Source organism: Phyllostomus hastatus, unplaced genomic scaffold (genome assembly GCF_019186645.2).
Source record: "Phyllostomus hastatus isolate PE091 unplaced genomic scaffold, TTU_PhHast_1.1 phas_scaffold_501, whole genome shotgun sequence".
Classification (NCBI taxonomy): domain Eukaryota; kingdom Metazoa; phylum Chordata; class Mammalia; order Chiroptera; family Phyllostomidae; genus Phyllostomus; species Phyllostomus hastatus.
In genome coordinates, this window is record NW_025334033.1 from 56,230,995 (window position 1) to 56,247,458 (window position 16,464).

Consider the following 16,464-nt stretch of genomic DNA (forward strand, 5'->3'; position numbering starts at 1 on the left):
CGCTGTTTTTATCTCTTCCTGTTAATATGCTTAACATAAAACAGAATTTTAATTTGTAGTACATAAACTTAACAACAAACCTTTCAGCCAAGCTATAAATTCAGTAAAAAATGTTAACTAGAAGTACTGCTTTTCAGAAGGCGGCTCTGAAATAGGCAGGGAGAGGTAAAACAAGGTGGGCGGTGCTCCCTGTGCCTGCAGTAATATTCTTCAAATGATCATGCTCTACTCTATGATGTCACTTACATTTTAAAATAGTTCAACTGGATTATTGTTTATGCTTGAAGAAGGGATAGGAAGACAATTTGGAGAGTTGTATGCGTGAGAAAAAATATTCAAACAGAACACAGTGGAAAAAAGAACAATCTTTTGGAGTTTAGACTAATATTCCATTCGATTCTCATTTACACAATATACCAGGCTTACACTGAAAACCAGAGAGTAAGCCACAGCGTGACGTAAGTGTCCAGTACAAGTACCTTGCAATTCAGCTTAGAAACCCTGGGACTAGAACTTGCATTTAAAAAATAAATACCAACCACGATGCAAACAAGTTAAGCAACACTTAGTATCTCTTAGCGTTAATGTGATAAATGACAGGACTTAATCTTTAAAGGAAATAAAAAAATGAAAAAACCCAAAAAGTTGAGAGAGGGGCCTGGGTGAAACCCTCTTATCCTTTAGGGCGAACCAACCACTCACCTTGAGAGGCGGCCCTGTTCCAGTGCAGCAGAGCTCTGGGGTACGTTTCATTCTCACCCACAATGGTTGCTTCCCCTGCAGGGAAAGACGTAATACAAATCGGGCATTTACGGAAAGGCACTAGCCTTTTAGGCTTCATTTGGAAACTAGGGTGAATACGTGGAGCACAATTTAAATACGAATTAGGATATTACAAATATTAACTAGAAAATATATTGTAATAAAAGTAAATAGGTATTAAAATACAATACTGAGTTAAAGGGAATCACTGCATTTAGGACAACATTATGTCCTGAAACACGTTTTAGCCACAGAACCAACAATGAGACTGACCACTGAGCCACTCCTGGGGATCTACACACGGCTGGAAAGACAATGTTTTGTATCTGCTGTATTTTGAAATGTATTTGCTAAAAGCGGTCAATTTATGATGAACGTCAGATCTATTTCTACTGTCAACTCCATAAAACTAGCTTGGATGGCTTGGAGATCTGAGGCAGAATAACTTAAGCATGGGTGGCAAGTTCTGATTACAACAGTAAAGAAGTTTCTTTGTGCTTGTCTCTTTAAACAGGTAACCTCATGTGAGCCCTTGCATCCGGAGCCCTGGGCAGGCCTCAGGTGAACCTTACTCTGGTCAAGAATGAAGGCCGCGTTGCTCTGGGCCACTTCGTAGCCTTGCTCCGCCAGCAGGAGGTACTGGATCACTGCGGCGTTGTAGTCGCCTTCTTTATAGCTGTTATAGGCCGCCATAAGCCTCTCAGACCAACGGCCCCGCTCACAAACATTCTTAAACAACTGTGTGAACAGAAAGAAAAACCAAAAAAAGAGTAAGAAAGATATGCTAGAAGATCGGTTTTTCACAAGGGCCACAAGTGTGTGTTAGGCATGTACTCTGCATGTCTGGACTTTCATTAAATACATACAAAAGCCTGGGATACATGTATTTGAAGTGTTCACTTCGTCTTTAGAATAGCATACAAATAATAGCGAATAGCCCTGGCTGGTGTGGCTCAGTGGATTGAGTGCCAGCCTGAAAACCAAAGGGTCGTGGTTCGAGCCCCAGTCTAGGGCATGTGTCTGGGTTGCGGGCCAGGTCCCCAGCTGGAGGCATGTGAGAGGCAACCACACACTGATGTTTCTCTCCCTTTCTTTCTCCCTCCCTTCCCATCTCTAAAAATAAATAAATAAAATCTTAAAAAAAATAGCAAACAATTTATGCTGACCAGACACTGTTCCAGTAATTTATGCATAGTATGTATGTTAACTCACTTAACCCGCCCATGAAGTCTATGAGGGAACACTCTAAGGTGAATCCTATTAACACCCCTTTTTACCAGTCAGGAAACTGAAGTATAGAGAGGTTCGAAACTTTGCTGAGCATCTACCAGTGTCACTCTAAAGTGCCAGTTAGGAGAGAGCTAAAGACCAGTAGTTCCAACGGGAAGGTATTAGCATCCTCCTTTGCAACATTCATTTAGCATACAAGCATATGCTTTTTTGACACTATGTCTCATACACAGTCTTATGTGCTAGAGAGTCAGCAGCCAACAGTGTCTGCCCTTGTTAACACTGATTCTAGTAGGGAGGGGCAAATGAAATAAGTAAGTACGACGGTAACACACAGACCCTCACAGTCTCCCTCAATACACTAATGCTAGCAGGCTGCATCTGTTTCTACTCTAGAAGAAATTACAAAGAAAACCAGAGTTAAAACGGCAGATTTTCCTACCGAGGAAATTAATTTCTTGTACAGAGCTGGTAGAAAAGCCCTTACCTCCACCGCATTGTGACATGATCGCATCACACCTGTGCCACTGGCATGCATCTGTGCTAGGTTATAGAAAGCCAAGATATGGCCTCCCTGAGAAGCTAAATTAAAATACTTCAAGGCCTGTTTGTAATCCCTCTTGACTCCAATGCCATCTGTAAGGAAAATCACATGAAAGGTCAAGAATAATCTCAAGTAAGATTTAGCTAAAGCATCAGGGAAATAAAACAAAATAAAATTCAGAATTCTTACTCAGGAAAGGTGTAAATCCTATTAATAGAGATCTGCATATTAATACACAATATAATTCACAATAAGAAACAAGATGCACAAGTCATTGAATTCGGAGAACATTAATCAACCAGTATTCACTAGCTCTCATTTCCATATCATAGTGACATCTAGTGGAATTGGGTAATTAAATTATCTTGGTGAATTCACTGTTAATCCCACCATTACTTACTATAGTACATAGAGCCAAGCTGTAGTTGTCCATCCACCCAGCCCTGTTCGGCAGCTTTCTGAAAATACTTCAGTGCCAGATCGTAATTCTGTAAGAAAGGATCATTTCATCACATGATCACAAGATGAGAAAGCTCAAAAGGCTGATGCAATTGAAAGGTAGGAGATTCATTCATTAAAAAGAATTAACAAAGCACACAAAATGTTCTCCAAGAGCCATTAAAAATACTTCCTGGTTTTTATAACATATAGATAATAATATACTTGAAGTCATAGGAGGATTAATAGTTAAGAGTTTGGAGAGAAGCAAATCGAGTTTTGGTGAAACAATCTGTGTGTCTGCTCTCAGCATCAACACCAGCAATGGAACACAAGCAAAGGATTTAAGAAACAGTCTTTTCTACTAACCAACCAATCCCTTTTAAACCTCAGTTTTTCCAACATTAAATAAGGATAATTATTCTCTCCTTATTCATTCCTTCTCAGTGCTCTTTGTGAACACTATATGATTATTACATTTTAAATATCATATGTATCCACAGAGGAAAACTGAAACAAAGATCAACACTGAATTTCAGTATCCTAAAATGACTAGAAGGAATCAAAATGAGACCACATTACTGTCTCTTATGCTAGGCGATGCCCATAGATTAGAATCCCAAACCTGGCTTAGTCTCAGACCCAAGTAAAAGGAACAGATTGCTTAGAGATTCCATGCAGAGGCGAGAAGAGGGCAGCAAGGAGGAACCAGGTGTCCCACACGAGGAAGGAGCACATACGAATGAGAACAAAGGCCCAGGAAAGCCGAGAGCTCACAGCCACAGAACTCCAGGGAAGGAACAGTTCATGCGACATAAAACCAAAATATGTCAACTGGAGTGCCATGTAGGCAGTTTCTGGTGAGGGCAGAAACTGCCCGGAGAGGGCAGTTACACGGGGCAGAAGCCTGACTGCCCTGAGCTAGAGAGTGAATGGTAGCAGCTCGTGCAGCTCCTTCTCCGGAGAAACCGGCTGTGCGGGGAAGGGCTCCAGAGGGGAGAGGTGGTGGCTGGGAGGGCACAGGGTGGGCCGGAACGCTTTCCTCCTCCTACAAGGGAGAGACCTGAGCACTTTCTTGGGCCTGAGTGAAGGAGTACAAGGGAGATGCTCCAGTCTTGGAGAGAAGGAAGAGCAGACAGGGTGGAGAGCATCAGTGAGAGAATGAGAGACAGGAGAAAAGGTTATGTCTGCTTACAGTGCAATGGCCTATCTAGGCTGACTGGACGCTGGTTTGGAAAGCTTCCCTACCTCACCGGCTAACCACCTGTGAAAATCAGAATGTCAGGCGGCAAACTTACAACTTGAACTCCTCTTCCATAGAGATAAGCCATTCCAAGCCCGCTCTGTCCAACTGGGTTGCCCTGTAAACCAGAGACAAAACAGGGAAATAATTTATTACCAAATAGACAAGACTAAATGTCTTACAGCACATTCAAAACATGTTCTTAGCACTTTTCAATTCCAAACAAATTTTTTTCCTTCCTATCGGGCTAACCGTAGTACTGATGTTTAGATATTTGGGGGCTTTCAGTAATTTGCTGAAAAAGAGCAAATATTAAAATCATTTACAATTAAATCTGGGTGGCTTACCTTTTGACCATATGTTCCATGAATTTATAATATAAAACATAACTAACATATTTCAGCTTTTAATAACTAAAAGTAGAGCACTTTTTTGGAGTAGTTTTTTATTAGTAACTTCCCTCCCCAGTAAGGAAAGAGGCCGTGGGGGAGAGTTAACCACCATGTAATATTGCGATCAGGTGGCAACGACAATTCTTAACATTACTGACATGTCCTAAGCCAAAGATAATCACTGTTTTGAGACTTGAAAGAGGAAAATCTAGAATTCAACTCAGAGTGACAGAAAGCATCTTGAAAAGAGTGTCAGGGCACCCCTTGGGAAACGCTCAGCTGGCATTCGGAACTACGGTAACAGGCAGTTGGCAGGGAGATGAGTGCACGCACTGCAGGCGGCTGTCGCTTTCTCTGCGCCAGAGAGAGCCTACATTGTGTCCTGTGCTGATCAAAAGTACCCAATTATGTAAGTTTTAAACCTCAGGTTGCAACACAGATAAGAAATTATATAACCCTCAACTCCATGGCTAAAAATCAATTATTTCTCCAATCAGGAAATTTCCTAAAGAAATTTCAAGAGAAACTTAAAATACAATCTGATCCCTAAAAAACAAATGAATTGCTTTTTATTGTGAAGATTTTTTTTTCCTAGTCAATTCATCCACATGACTCCTGTTTACATAAATGCTTTAAACAGTTTATGGTAGACTTGGTTATAACTAGTCCTCTAATGTAACACACAGTAAGACGGTAACACCATGGGACACATTTCAACGCCCTCAGTCACGAAGTCTTACCATGTCAGCAGCTTTCTTGAAGTAGTGAAGGGCTGTCTCGTTACTCTGAGGCACGATGTCACTTCCCTCGGAATACATCTGCAAAACAGACCCCATTACGTTCCTCTCCCGTCTCGTCCCACTCGGCTTTTTGTCAGATCTCATGCAATCTCTCAACAAAATTAGAAATTCCCCACACAATATTTTCGAATTAAAAGCAAAACCTTTATTAAAGCAGACATTTTTATATTGTCATACATTCTAAGTCATATCAAATTTATGACTCACCTATAAACATTAACTATATAAAATCAGCTTATAGATCAATCTCAGGAGAAGAAACCGTTAATCCCAAGGTGAGTCTTTTTTTCCTCACCCTATGCCAAGGCCGTTAAATGGGGAGGCAGACTACTTGGGATCAGGGACTGAATGAGGAAAGGAGAGCTGTCAGCAACGTTTTTCCTTCCTCTTCGACCAGCACTTTCTCCAGTCTAAGATAAACGGTGGTCAAAGTCCAGGAAAAGAAATAACTAAATAAATGGTTATTTTAAAATGTTTCAAGCACCAAATGGTTAGAGTATCAGATATGGAACATGATAAAGGACAAAGAGAAAGAACAGAGTGATTAATACTGTTTTTATCCTACACATTAATGACAAATGACATCATTTTTGAGGTACAGCTAGAGTGTAATACAGGAAAAATCGAAAGGTATCAATTGAAAAGTTCTTAAATACAGAACAAGAATAGAGAGGAATACCACTTAATGTTTAAAGGCAAAGTTCTCAGGCCCCAGTTAACTAATTGTGATCATGTGGCAAATACTGATCAGAATTTTCTGTTTGGAAAAACCTTTGAGAACTAGTCTGTCTGAGCCTCGTAACCTCAGGATTTGGATACAGACGAAAATACTGATTGGTCTTCCAGTCAGGGTGGCGGTGTAGGGAAACATGGCCTGCCACCTCATGCAACCACGTTAAAATTACAACCACACAACAGAGCAAGTATTATTCAGAAGTGCCAGAAATCGAGCTGAATGGAAGCCCTACAACTACGGAATTAAAGAAGAAACCACACTGAGACTGGTAGGAGGGGTGGAGCTGTTGAATGGGCTGGTTCCACACCCACATGTGGTGGATAAAAACTGGGAGTAAGAGGTCCCAACCCCACACCAGGCCACCAGCCCGGGGTTCCAGTGCCAGGAAGACCCCATAACTTCTGGCTGTAAAACCCAGTGGGGATTGAGGTTGAGGAAGACAGAAACTTCTTCAGTCCCAGGAAGTTCCTCTTAAAGGACCTGTGCATGGACTTACTCAGACTCACTCCCTCTGAGCCAGCACCGAGGCAGCAGCTTGAAAGGCACCAGAGACATGCGGGCAGGAACTGAAGTGCACGGCATCAGGGCAACACATCAGGGCAACAGCTGGGGGGCAGCCTTCTCCCAGACACAAGTGCTGACAGAGGCCACTGCTCCTTTCCTGCGCCCTCCCCGCAGAGCTGGCATGCAGGCAGCATATCTGAGACTCCATCAACTTGGCTCACAATGTTTGCCCAATACTGTTGATTTCCTGAGGCTCAGCCCTGCCTAACTTTCAAGCCCACCCAAGCTGTTTCCAGTGGCTTTTCCATATGAATGGCTTGTATTGGCTCATGCTTCAGATGTTCCTCAATTCTCTCAAACATGCAGCATCTTGCCTCAGCAAGCCCTCTCTCACTAAGTGGCCCCAGGTCTGGCACTAGCCATAGCTGACCTTGGTTCACAGCTTGGCCTCACTTGGGCACCTCTGAGCTCAGCACAGATAGCAGCCATCTGCAGACTGCTTTGTAACTTATGCTGGATGGCCCTGGATACAACACAAGGGGTGGCTGACCTTGGACTGTGTCTCCTGGGAGGACCCAGAGCTTGTGCATCCAGTGGATAGCTACGGACCACATCAGAGCACTATCACCGAGCCACCTCCACAAGTGACATACTCAAGGGTAGGACTCAGAGGGCAATGGACTCCTACTTAGGTAAGTACCACTCCTCCACAGCGGTCAGAGATTGGTGGTCAGTGGTCATAGCCAGTCCTTTCAGCTGATCAACCTGGGTAAATTCCTCGCATTGACCTGCCTACAGCAATCAAGGCACAGTTACAAGGGGAGGGTGTACACAGCCCACATTGTGGGTGCACCTCGAGTACTCAGCTTGGGTGATAGGGGAGGCTATGCCATTGGACCCTACAGGACACCTACTGCATTAGGCTACTCTACCAAGCCAGGGAGACATAGTAGCTCTACCTAATACATAGAAACAAACACAGGGAGGCTGCCAAAATGAGGACACAAAAAACATGTTCCAAATGAAAGAATAAAACTCCAGAAAAAGAATTAAACAAAACAGAGACAAGCAATCTACTAGATGCAGAGTTCAAAACACTGGTTATAAGGATGCTCAATGAACTTAGGGGGAGAGTACCTGAACCCAGAGAGAACTTCAACAGCATAAAAAAGGACATGGAAAACATAAAAAAAAGAAGTCTGAAATGAAAGATACACTAACTGAAATGAAGAACAATTTTCAGGGAATCAACAGTAGAGAAGATGAAGCTGAGAATCCAGTCAGTGATTTGGAATACAAGGAAGCAAAACACCCAATCAGAACAGCAAGAAGAAAAAATAATCCAAAAAAATGAGGACAGTGTAAAGAGCCTCTGGGACAACTTCAAGTATACCAACACTGCATCATGGGGATGCCCAAAGGAGAAGAGAGGGAGCAAGAAATTGAGAACTTATTGAATAAATGCCAGAAAACTTCCCTAACTTGGTGAAGGAAACAGACATACAAGTTCAAGAAGCTCTAAGGGTTCCAAATAAGATGAACCCAAAGAGGCCCATACCAAGACACATCATGATTAAAATGCCAAAGTTAAAGACAACATCTTAAAAGCAAGAGAAAAACAGTTACCTACAAGGGAGCTCCCATAACACTGTCAGCTGATTTCTCAACAGAAACTTTGCAGCCCGGAAGGAATAGGCAAGAAATATTCAAAGTGACGAAAAGCAAGGAACTACAACAAAGATTACACTATCCAGCAAAGCTATCATTTAGAAGTGAAGGACAGATAAAGAGCTTTGCAGCAAGAAAAAGCTAAAGGAGTTCACCACCAGCAAACCAGTATTATATGATAAAATATGAATAAAATGGCAATAAATACATGTCTATTGATAGTTGAACTAAAAAAACAAAATAAATGAAAAACAGAACAGAAACAAAATCACAGATACAGAGAATGTTGGGGGGGATGGGCAAAAAAGGTGAAGTACAAATCGGTTCCTCCAGAATAGTCATGGGGATGTAAAATACAGCACAGGGAATACAGTATGCAAAGAACACATATGCATGACCCATGGACACGAACAATGACGTGGGGATTGCCTGAGGGAGTGGTGGGGTCTGGCTGGATCAGGACAAAGGAAAAAATTGGAACAAGTGTAACAGCATAAACAATAAAACAGAATTTAAATTTAAAACAAATAAATAAAATAGAAAATACTGATTTGTTTACACTGTAACAGCTTTCAAAATAATGAAAAAGGAAGTTATGAGACTGTGCCATGACATATGGAATCTATTCAGTAAGTCTCTAGATTTAAACATGCTCTTGAGAAATGGACCACACCAACATGTGTGTGATGGCTCCCTCATTTAAGACAATGAAAGGTCTGCAGGCAAATTCCAACTAAATCTAATTGCCTCTGTTTAGCATGGAAGTTAACTGGCAATTATGACAGACTGCCAAAAAACTGCATAGTATAAATTCCTCATTATTACTTATGATACATGAAAAGCAGGAGCTCAGATAGTGGTAGCTAATATTAATGGAGAATTAACATACTGATGAGTAAGTGCTGTTACATTTAAGTCACCCAGGAAAATGTCGCAGACTGGCAATGCCTTAAGACAAGATGCAAAAAGCTTGCACTGGAAATTTTATTTCCAGTTTATTTTTGGCAAATTGTAGATCCTGGGTACAGAATATATACTTACTCTGCCAACTCCTCTTGCTATTTCATAATATATTCACAGGAGTACAGTACCTTTCCTAAGAAGGCCATCGCGTGTGAATTGCCAGCATTCGCGGCTAAATTGAAGTAGTCAAATGCTCGCTGTGAGGAAAGAATTTATTAAAATAATTAGTTTTTAATAGAATCCATCCTTGGTTTTTAACCAAAATAATTATTTCAGGAACATTTAAAAAAATCTTGTTATACTGCAGTATCTCAGTTTAAGTGAATGGCAACAGGACATCTACTGGTTGCTCCTAGGTTCCCCACCGCCCCCTTCTCCCTCTCATATCCGATTCACCACGAAGTCCTGTTACCACCAAATACGTCCTGACTGCAGCCACTATCCTTCACCACCACAATTCTAGTCTGAGCTACATCATCTCTCACCTGAACTTCTCAAATACTCCCCTCCCCTCCCTGATCTCCCTACTTTTATTTTTGGGGTTATCCAAAGCAACTGTTCTTCAATCTCAACGTGCCAGTCTTCACAGCCCCCTGAAGTGCTGTAGGGAATATACCGACCGACAGGACCAGACACTGTTTGTCTCAGTACAGCTGGCTTCCGCTTGCTCCCTGCACTCTGCGCACACCAATTTTGCCCCTTCCTGCCTCAGGACCTATGCACATACTGTTCTTTTGGCCTGGGAAGATTCCACCTCTAGGCTCAACTTAAAAGTCAGAGACAACTGACTTCTCTCCATAGAGATAACTACCACCTCCCACTCATTAGTGTGTTATTGGACCCTTTAGTTCTCCTTAGTGACAATGATCACAACTTATTACATGTATTTTGGCATGCTCATTTAAAAAATATCAAACACTTCCACTAAACTTGAAGCTCTGTAAGGATTTAAGGAATGAAGCTGTTCTGTCCAGCATTACATCTGGAACGGCTAGCACTGAATGGCACACAGCAGGTGCTCCAATGTTTGCTGAATGAATACAGTTATACACTGGGAAATCCTCTTCTTCCTGCTTTGGAGCCTGTGAAATAACTTATCACTGCCTAGTTGCTCCACAGGTAGGCAGCATACACCAACAAGAATATTTCAAAACCTGCTACATAAAAGGGATGCAGCAAACTTACCCAGAATTCTGGTCTCTCACCTATCATTTTATTAACCAGTTTATCTGATACTTTACTGGCCTAACGACATACATTTTAATGACCTAAAGACAATCAAAGCTGTCAAAATGCTATCTGAAATTTTTTTGAAACATAGCTATTTGCCATAGTTTTGTTTGTGAGTGTGTTTTGTTACGATCTAATTCTTCAAGTTGACAGGATATGGTATATAAAATAACCTTAACTGGAATATTTAGCTGGCATGGTAGGAAAGCATGGCTCCATGAGTCTGACAAGATTAACTGAGAGGGTAATGGGTGCTACACACTGTCAGGTGCTGGGAATAAAAGTGGCAAACAAGGTGAACATGACCCATGCTTTTTTGGACCTCATGTTCTAACAGAGGAAACAACCCAATTAACTAATTTACATAATTAACTTACTTACAGTGGACAAGGGCCATAAGGAACACAGATTTTTAGAAATCCTAACTGTGGTACATGACCTATTCCTGGAGTGGAGGGTGAGAGGAGACATCAGGAGAAAAGATATTGCAGTTGAGTTCTGGAGGATGACCAGGGCTTAGCGAGGTGAAGGAAGGGGTTGGGAAATATTTGCTCTAGACAAACGGATCAGCATTCGAGAAGCCCTGAGACAGAGGTTCTTGATATTTTCAAAGGCCTGAGAAAAGGTCTGTGTGCCTGTGACCGAGAAAGCATGGGGCTGGTGAGGTAAACAGAGACGGATACAGGGCCTTGGAGGCCATGGTAAAGGTGCTGGTATTTAAGCTACTAGAAACTGTGGACCACTCAAGAGCTTTAAGTGAGGGAACCACATGATCGGATGCATGATTTACAAAGACAAGCCACTGCTTATGAAATTCGGGCAGTAGATAATTCACGCAAGTGACAGGTGTACTGATGGAAAAAAAGAGAGAGGGTGATATTTAGGACATAAAGCAGACAAAAGCTGATGAGCCGATACAGATCTGATTACTACAATGGTATACTCCTAATTTCTCATAAACTCAACACTGAATTTTCCTCAGTTCTATGAAATATTTTCTAGCTGGGAGTTTTAAGACATACTTTAATCACATGCCTATAGAAAACAAAGACATTGTATATGTATTTTTGGCAGTACCGAAAACTAGGTTTTAGAATTAACAAAACCTTTTCCACCCCTATGAGGTATAATCACATTTTATTGTTCAGCTTCCTCAGGGATTAGTTAGATCTTGAAAGTTCATTTGTGATGACTGTCCTACTAACACAAGCTTGATGATGTCACTGACTCAGCAAAAAATACGTCTGGGAAATTAGTTCTTGCTACAACAGGAACTGCAAAGCTGCAGGACCAGGAAAGTTACCTGATGATTCTGCTCTACTCCACGCCCCCCATGCAGATGCAGCTGTCCCAGACCAACCTGAAAACGAAACAAAAATGATGCAAAAGTCAATGGCAGCATCTGGAATGTGATTACATTGGACCAGGGGCGTCAAAGTCATGTTCACCGGGGGCCACATCAGCCTCGTGGTTGCCTTCAAAGGGCCAAATGTAATTTTAGGACTGTTTACGTGTAACTACTCCTTAACTACGGGCAAGGAGCTCTACATTCAGCCCTTTGAAGGCAACAGCAAGGCTGATGTGGCCCCTGGTGAAAATGAGTTTGACACCCCTGCATTACACCAGCAAGAAACCACCTGGCCATAAAGACATTTCTGTTTGTAACTCAAACAATGAAAGATTTAATTTCAAAACTCCTTAAGATACTACACTCTTACATGAAGGGGGTGGTGGGGTGGAGGGGCTCCAATACATGGTGATGGAAGATGGTCTGATTTTGGGTGGTGGGCAGTGTAACGTGCATCATAAAAATGTATACTTAAAACCTGTATGATCCTATTATCAGTGTCACCCTGATAATTTAATAAAGATTGGGGAAAACCCCTAAAAATGTATATGCTTTTATTATGAGGTATCTTTCTGAAATGGAGAAGAAATAAAAGCATTTTCAGATAAACCACAACTGAATTAGCCACCAATGAATCTACTCTGAAGGAAATACTAAAGGATGTTAATTAGGAAGAAAGAAAATTATTCTGGGAAGCTTGAAGATGCAGTACGATAAAGAAAAATGGAAAGGCAAATTTGTCAGTCTAAATCATATGGGTAAAATAATAGTACCTTTAGCGTTCAAAAACATGTAGAAAACATGACAATAGAGAATATGTTCCACCAGATATCAAAATCTGTAACGCTATGAACATTTGGACAATACTGGCACAAGACATGTACCAAGAATATATGCAGGGAGTTACCTACAATAGCCCAAATCTGGGGAGAATAAAACAGATAAAGTGTGGGATTCCCATACAATGAGATAGCATATAGCAAGGCAAATGAATTAATTACAGCTACATGAAAACACATGGGTTAATTTCAGAACCACAATGCTGAGCAAAGGAAGCCGATACAAAAAAAAACAAGCTGCATGATTTTTTTTTTTTACATAAGATTTGAAAGTAGCCAAACCATTCTATAGTGTCAGAAGTCATCTCAGTGGTTACCTATGGGGAGAGGGAGCAGTTGGTGATGACAAGTTCCTAAGAAGGGCCTTCTGGGTGCTAGTTATGCCCACATGGGAGGCTCCCTTTGGTGATCACTCATTGAGACGTGCAGTTCAGATCTGTGTGCTTTTCTGTGTTCATGTCACAGTTCAGTAAGAAAAAAAGAAAATGATACACTATACCCCACGAGTTTTTTTTAACTGGAGTTTTTCACTTAATACATTGAAACCAGCTTTCCACATTAAATAGGCTTCTACATTTTTAATGGCTGCATAGAATTTCATTAACTGGAGTGTCATATTTGAGCTAATTCCCTATCATTGGTCATTTGGATTGTTTTTAATTTTAATTGGTCTCTAACGTAAAAGAGAGATGTTTAGTGGAAAAACATAATTTTAGTAAAATTTCCATAAGCTAAGATTTGGATCTTTCACTGCACTGTAGGGTGTGTGTGTGTGTGTGTGTGTGTGTGTGTGTGTGTTCTTTACTTAATACTCTTCTGTTAGTCTTAAAATACATTGGTTTTAAAAAGTGTCTATTGCTAATCTCTATAATTTCTGAATCAGAAACAACTGTAAATTCAATGGGGAAATGATGCTGAAGTTCTCCTTCTTATTATGTTATCAAAATAACCCACAAAACATATTATATATGATACTTTGATGGATATCATACACTTACACTAAATATGCCTATTTCTTTCTGTCCTTGACCTTGAGAAAATTATGATCTAAGTTGAACAAAGGAAACAAACAGTAAATAGTTCTGGGGAGTATCTGAAATTGCAAATGTTCCAGAGACTTTTTGTTTAGAGATGTGGCAGTTTTTGTCCTTGGTGACTCCGTGAAGATGCTTCATCATCACTGTAATGCTGCTCCATTCAAGCAGCGATTTTCAACTGTGGTGCACAAGAGTGTCACCTGCTAGCTTTTAGGGGCTATGAATGGCCAGCCCACATGCCAGATCAATCCCAACGGAATGTCTTAAGAGTGTGGGACTAGTACGTAGCTAATAATAATGCAGCTAATAACTGCTAAGAGCAATGAAAATGTTACTGATAGATATAAGGGCTTGTCCCCAGAGACTGTAATATACAATGAATTAAGATAGTCCATGAGATGTGCAGACACATACCTGTGCTTGTACATCACCTTTTTCAGCCAGGAACTGGTAATACTGAATCAAATCTTCTTCTAGCATTCCACTGTTCATTCCTGGATTCTCCACCTCATCAGGCAGCCGTATTCTCTGCACTACTGAGCCTCCTGTCAGCGAGATATCACTAGCAACTGAAACAGGGGAACAAAGTAATAAAGTGGATGCAAGTTAGTGGGCTGTCCCACAGAGAAGTACGATTCCAGCTGGCAAATGCTGACAGACACTATGTTATAGGAAACTGTTCCTACAGTAATCTATAGAGTTCAAAACAGTAGTCTAAAGTAAATTCAGTTTTTTCCACAAAATATTTAAGGGGGAGCCCACAGCAAAATTTTTTTAAAAGTACATACTTCTTAAATTAGTGTAAAGATAATTCCACTTAAAAGAGCCATTCATGACAGTTCAAGTAGTGCAACAGAAAAACAGATGTATTTAAAATGAATTTTTTTGTGTTGTTTTTTGTTTTGTAAGATGAAAGGCAAAAAAAAAAAAAATACCATGATTGGCAACGAGGCGGTAATGAGTCAGTGCGGACTCGCAGCTCTGCAGAACTCCGATGCCGGCCCAGTAGCGGTAACCCTGCAACACAGCTTCAATGAGAGGACAGCAGTTTCCCCTGCTTCAGTGGCAAGTAAGGCTGCCCACTCAAAATGTAATTCTGATGTCTTGTGATCCCAGCACACTACCACCTCATTCATCCCGAGTTTTATTTAGGTCAGGGAATAATTTATGTAGCCACTCCAACAATCCGACTAAAAACTAGGAAGTAAAAAATAGATTTCCCAGAGCAATCGAAAGAGATGTCATGAACTTTATGTATGTAGTGTGCACTTTACCTGTAAGAGGAAATTACTTAAGCTCTTGCTTAGAATAAATTTCATTCTGATTTTAGACATAATTTTAACAGAAAAGGGTTAATCCTCCAAACTAGCAAAGAAGCAATAAATGAGCAAACTGGGGAAGTCAAGAGACTACCAGAAGCAGAACAGCAATAAATGGCTTAAGAAGAAGGGGAAAAGTAGCTAATTATAAAGTGGAAAGAACAGAAAGGAGAGCCCTCTGGAGTCATTTAACAGACTCTAAGTAAATTTAGAAACATCAACAATCCTTAGGGCATTAATGTGTAATGTTTAATGTTCTTATTCTGTAGCAACTATTGAAGAAGATTGTAAGTAATTAGTTTTCACTTACTTAAACTCCCTCATCAGTTTACCCTTCTACACAGGACAAAGTCCAAGTTTCTTGGCATGACGGTACAGCTGTTTACGTGATTCCCGTCTACCTGCCCTGCTCATGAACTACCTAGTACTCTACCCTCCAGCTACACTGAAGTGCTTGCATTTCCTTGCAAACACGAGATTCCCTCTTGCTGCTGTCCCTTTGCATATTATATTGCTCCTGCTGCCTGGAAACCCTCTGCTTCTTCCATTCCCTCACCCCGATTTATCTACCCTGCAAGGTCTAGTTTAGTTGCTTCCTTCCCCAGAAGAACCTCCTGAAATCCCTCCCTTCCAATGCCTGTGTGGGCTAGATGACTTCCTAGGCGATTCCTTGCCATTCACATGTCGTACAATAATGGTCTCCTTATTTTTGCCTCCTTTTCTTATCAAAAGCTTGTTGTGGGCCAGGACTGTATCTTACCCATCTTTGGAATCCAAATGACGTGTACTCAATAAATGTTTTTGGAATAGATAAGCAAAATTAGTTAGGATCCACCCAGCTAGCCAGAAAAATAGATTTTCCTTCTTTTTTAAGTCTCATAGCTCATCAATAAGCAAGCCTGTAAACACTTTTCCAGATTTCTGGACTGGTTTTTCTACTTTCAGTCTCATTTCTGCTCAATCTATCCTTTGTATTCCTGTAAGAATGAATTTACATATTCATTTGAAACACAGTAACATGGGTTAGAGACCATGTGGCTCAGTCGAAGTACAGGCAGACTAAACACCCCAGCAGTGAAGAATTTAGTGGCAAGACTCTGTATGTTACTACTAAGCCATTTAAGTGATCAATGTTATCAGAAAACATAAAATATAGTCTGTACTAAACTTTATAGGACCACTGGTTCTTTATATAGCAAGTCCTTCATCAATTTCAATGTAAAATCTATGACAACCAATATAAAAGATGACTCTGACAGACAATTCCAACTTACAAATAATACAAAGAGACATTTATCAGATAGTTACTTTAAGGGCAATCAGCCAAACTAGTCACTTTCGTGAAAAATTGTGAACTCTACCAATTTTCATCCACATGTAGATTTGATTATTATATTTGTTAATAAGAAGT

General features: G+C 40.7%; 1 protein-coding gene across 1 annotated transcript in view; it reads right to left on the reverse strand.

The window, feature by feature from the left end:
* The window catches only part of SEL1L (SEL1L adaptor subunit of ERAD E3 ubiquitin ligase), a 51,168-nt gene that overhangs the window by 12,030 nt on the left and 22,674 nt on the right, over positions 1 to 16,464 (reverse strand). The window contains exons 9-18 of the mRNA XM_045822360.1: positions 14,670 to 14,751; positions 14,149 to 14,303; positions 11,814 to 11,870; positions 9,409 to 9,477; positions 5,350 to 5,427; positions 4,273 to 4,335; positions 2,937 to 3,024; positions 2,480 to 2,628; positions 1,335 to 1,500; positions 703 to 777 (exon numbers count right to left, since the gene is read on the reverse strand). Coding sequence (XP_045678316.1) covers positions 703 to 777; positions 1,335 to 1,500; positions 2,480 to 2,628; positions 2,937 to 3,024; positions 4,273 to 4,335; positions 5,350 to 5,427; positions 9,409 to 9,477; positions 11,814 to 11,870; positions 14,149 to 14,303; positions 14,670 to 14,751 — 982 coding nt within the window. The remainder of the gene's footprint in view (positions 1 to 702; positions 778 to 1,334; positions 1,501 to 2,479; positions 2,629 to 2,936; positions 3,025 to 4,272; positions 4,336 to 5,349; positions 5,428 to 9,408; positions 9,478 to 11,813; positions 11,871 to 14,148; positions 14,304 to 14,669; positions 14,752 to 16,464) is intronic.